This window comes from Condylostylus longicornis, unplaced genomic scaffold (assembly GCF_029603195.1).
Source record: "Condylostylus longicornis isolate FDR11 unplaced genomic scaffold, ASM2960319v2 ptg000043l, whole genome shotgun sequence".
NCBI lineage: Eukaryota > Metazoa > Arthropoda > Insecta > Diptera > Dolichopodidae > Condylostylus > Condylostylus longicornis.
In genome coordinates, this window is record NW_026578012.1 from 1,246,517 (window position 1) to 1,251,113 (window position 4,597).

Consider the following 4,597-nt stretch of genomic DNA (forward strand, 5'->3'; position numbering starts at 1 on the left):
AAAACCATTAAAAAAAAAAATAAAAATAAAAATTAAAGAAAATATGAAAAAAAAAAAAAATTTAACAAATAATTTTGATTTTTTTTTTCAATTTAAAATTATAACAATAGAAATTTATAAGAAAAATTATGTATATTCAAATTTTTTTACCTAAACAATTTACATAAAATTGAATAAATAAAACTTATATAAATAATAAATAATAAGTATATGATTTTAACTAATAAAAATATTATGTTAATTAAAAAAAAAAAATTTAAACCTGGTGTTGTTATTCTTTTATTTCAGTATTTTTAAATTTTAGTTCATTTTTAGATTTGTTAGAAATTTAGATTGTGCAGTAGAATTTATTCTAAATTGGCCTCAAAATATTTTGTAATATTATTTTAAATAACTATAATTAAATATGGTTAGTTGTGTTAGCAAATGTGATTCCATTTTAATAATAATTATTTCAATAATTTCTCTCATTTTTTTAATTTATTATATCAATTTTATTTCTTCACATAACAATATATAAAATTACTTAAAACATAATCGTTTGTTTTACATATACATACATACATTATATTTCATATAAATTTATTTATATATTTTTCCTATTAATCACATAACTAGAGAGTATTAGAACTTAATATTAATGTAAAAAAAAATGTTTTTTTTCGGTTTTTTTTAATTAATATTAAGAACACAATGAAATAACATTAAAAGAAAAATATTATTATACAAAAAGATAATACAGAAGTTTTTTTTTTTGTAAAAATAAATCATAATTTTTCAAAAATATTTAATTCTGAATAAAATGTAAATGAATTAAATTTTTTTATTTTTTTAATACTTTACCTAATTTGTTTTTCATATTAATTGGAAATTTAAAAATTTTCTATTATATTTCATTAATATTGTTGGTTGTAGACTAATTAGATTATATTTAGTTATAATTCAAAAATAGATCTGAATTTATTTCTGAATTCATTTTTGAATTATAACAAGTAAAAAATATTAATTAATTAAATATTAAAATTTTAAAAAAACATTTCATTCGTTTCCTACCACACTGACATAACTCAAAATTTGCACATTTCAGAAAATATAATTTTAAAGTTTTTCAATTCTTCTCGTTCTAGCATTATTTTATAATTTATTATAAGCGGCAATTTTCAAGCTAGAATCACTAGTATTTTAACGTCACTGTTATAGCTAATCAGCAAATTATTTTTTGCTGTGTGCATGGTGAAATTATTTTGATAATTTTAAAATATTATGATTTTTTGCTACTATAAACACAACTGTATTTAAATAATTAAAAATCTAAATCTAAATGTGGCGTAATTATTTTATAATTTAATAAAATATTTTATAGAAATTATATAAAATTATTAATTATTGATATTTATTACATATTTTTTTTTTAATATTTTGATGTTTTTTTTTTTATTTTTTTTATTTTTTTTTTTTTTTGTTCAAACAATTATTATTAAAAAATAACTTAGTTTTGGTTTTTCTTATGAGGGAATGGTTTTTGTATGTAAAACTAACTATCGAACTAAAAATTTACATTTTTTGATGAAAAAAAATAAAGAAAATATAGAAAATAATTAAAAATACAAAAAAAAAAAAACATTTTCACATTTTTTAAATTAAATTTTTATTTGTAAGTACAAAGAATCATTAATTATTGCATTCTAAAATTTGTGTAAGAAAAATTTAAATATAAAAAAATTTTGTTTAATTAAATCAACTTAGCTGACTATAATAAGAAAGAAAATTTAATATTGGAATTGATTTTAATTCGGATGCAAAATCGGGCCTTAACTTAATTCGAAATAGATAGCGCAATTTTTTTTTTGATAACTCATTTTTTGTGTGTAACTTATTAAACAACAATTAATCTGTAATTTTAGAATAAATGGTTGATTTTAGAAACGGATGCTTAAAAAATTCTATGGGTACATACAATGTGTGTGGTGTTTAATTTGTTGAAGGAAACTTCAGTGTATAAGATTTTTGTTGTAAATTAAAGAAACGCTATAAACAAAAAATAATTAATTGATAATAAATTCTATTTTAAAAACTTTTTAAAATAGAATTTAAATCAAAATTTATGACTATGTTAAGAAGTGTTTGATATTATCAACCCTATCATGAATTTCTTTCAGAGTAAAAACAACTCTCCGCAAAAATCTATGAAAAAAATATTCACATGTAACAAGCAATTTGAATAGAGTTTTTTTAAATTTTCAAATCTTGAATATTTTTGTTTGAGTTTGTGTCCCTTCAACACAACTATCATGAACGGAAATTAATTCATATCCGTTAAAAGAAAATTATTTTTCTACTTTTCAAAAATATTCAAAAACTGGTTCTTAATTTGTGGAATTCTACGAATGAATAATATTTATGAATGATACTTAAAGTTTGAGTTGAAATTTATTTTGAATATAAATTTCAAATTATAGACAAATCTGTAAAATTAATTAATTTCTTTGAATTCCCACCATTCTTAAATAATTATTATTTCAATTGTTGCTTGCATTATTATGTTTTTTTATTGCTTGCATTATTTTTGTTTAATTCACAATTTTTCAAAATTTTATTAGAAAATTTTAATTTATAAAATAGAAATATTTATTAAATAGAATCTTAGAAAAAAATTTATGATTTATATACAATGAATTATATAATATGTATTTGTATATAAGTAAAATATATAAGTATATATATAGTACACATATATTTTTTAATCGGACATAAAATTGTTTTGTTAATTTCACTTAGATGGTACGAATTGAATGGCAATTTTCAAAAAAAAAAAAAAAAACAAATAAAATTCTTGACAAAATTTTCAGTTTTACAAAGTTCAGTTTTATAAAATTCCGATTTTATTTAAAAAAAAAAAAGAAGAATATTAAATTTATTTTTGCAGTTTTTGTCTTAAAACACCATAATTTTAATAGTAAAATTAAAAAAGATTTTTACTATATTTAAAACGATTTCTTATTATTTCATTTAGGAGGAATTTTGCGAGGCCAGATATTAAAAATTAATAATGGGATTAAGAATTTAAATAAAAAAAAAAATTCATGTTTTTTTTTGAAGTGAGGGAAAATATTAAATATTAATAATAGAATGTTATTCCTGGACAAAATATAGAATTCTTCAATCAAAAACTTATTGGGAAGTTTTCAATATCTAGAAATGACTAGTAAATGAAGAAAATTTAAATCCATTTGCAATTTAATCTTTGTTAATATACAATGTATAGATTTGAAAATCGTTTTTTAGTAAAAATAATTTTAATTATAAATTTAATATTTAAAAATTCAATTTTGTTTTTTATTTTATACACGAAAAAAAAAAAAAATGGTCTCTAATAACATTTAACAATTTTAATTTTTTTTTTTTTTGATTTTTTACAATTTATTTTTTTTGTGCAAATTAATATAATGATATAGGTGGTATATGATTGCCACATTTAGGAAAATTTGGTGGTACTGGTGGTAAATCAGCTTTAGTACCAATATGTATTACTAAATCCATACCAATTAATATATGAAATTGAAAATGACAATGGAATAACCAAAAACCAGGATTATCAGCACGAAATCTTAATATTGTATAACCATTATTTGGTACAGCTACAGTATCTTTAAGTGGTGGTTTAGCAAAATCACGTCTAAGTGCACCACGACGATCTAATTCTAATGCATGTTTTAAATTAATTTTTTTAACTGTTGTATCTGGTGAACGTCCCATACCAATAACATGAAATGATGCACCATGTAAATGAAATGGATGACTTAAATTTGTTTGTTGTACTTCATCAACTAAAACAATTTCAACAATAGCACCTAATGGTATATCAATTGTATGTACACATTCACAATTTGGTCCACATGCTGGTGGCCTATTATCACCATTACAAAATAATTCTGGTGGTATATCATCTAATTGTGAGAGCATTGGTGATGGCGGTGGTACATATGATATTTCATCAATAAGAGATATTAAATGATCAGCACCAGGAGCGACTATATTAAAAAAAAAAAAATGAGATAAATTTTAAGATATTAAAAAAAAAAAATATTCAAAAACAAAAAAATATACCCAAATATCTTTGATATGTATTTGCTGTGAATAATTCTTCAGGTCGATAAAAATAAAATCTGAATGGTAAGAAGATTTTTACATCTGGTCTATCTATTAGAACACCTTTATCAGCTTTTTTAGCATTTTTAAGATTACTTACGCAAATTGCGTCACGTCTTTTTATATCACAAATAGCATCTAGCGGATTCATTACCTGCAAAATATTATAAATAGCTATTTTATAATTTTTCAAATTAATAAAGAAAAAATAGAACTATAAAAGAAAATTTTAAATGTAAAAATTATTATTTATAAATAATGTAATAATAAATTATATACAATATTTAACATAATGATATTAATGTTAAATAGTACTTTGAATAATTAATGTAACAAATTAATAATATGCAAGTACAATTTGCATATTTTTAGGCAGTATATTCAAACTACTGTGCTAATTACAATGAGTATTTAGTATTTCAATTTATTGCATTCGAAGTTTTCAAAT

The 4,597-nt window shown here is 19.7% G+C and overlaps 1 protein-coding gene across 1 annotated transcript; it reads right to left on the minus strand.

Annotated features, from left to right (window-relative positions):
• Nucleotides 1–3,438: 3,438 nt before the first annotated feature.
• LOC129610041 (uncharacterized) lies at nt 3,439–4,300 on the minus strand. The gene is made up of 2 exons (XM_055522358.1): nt 4,108–4,300; nt 3,439–4,031 (listed from the first exon to the last, which is right to left on the minus strand). The coding sequence occupies exons 1-2, from the start codon at nt 4,298–4,300 to the stop codon at nt 3,439–3,441; spliced, it is 786 nt and encodes a 261-aa protein (XP_055378333.1).
• Nucleotides 4,301–4,597: the final 297 nt, after the last annotated feature.

Excerpts from the sequence above, each read along its gene's own strand:
- LOC129610041 (XM_055522358.1), bottom strand. The coding sequence starts at position 4,300 with ATGAATCCGCTAGATGCTATTTGTGATATAAAAAGACGTGACGCAATT. Across the intron at positions 4,032-4,107 it reads TACATATCAAAGATATTTGG|TCGCTCCTGGTGCTGATCAT; the intron begins GTATATTTTTTT and ends TTTTTAATATAG.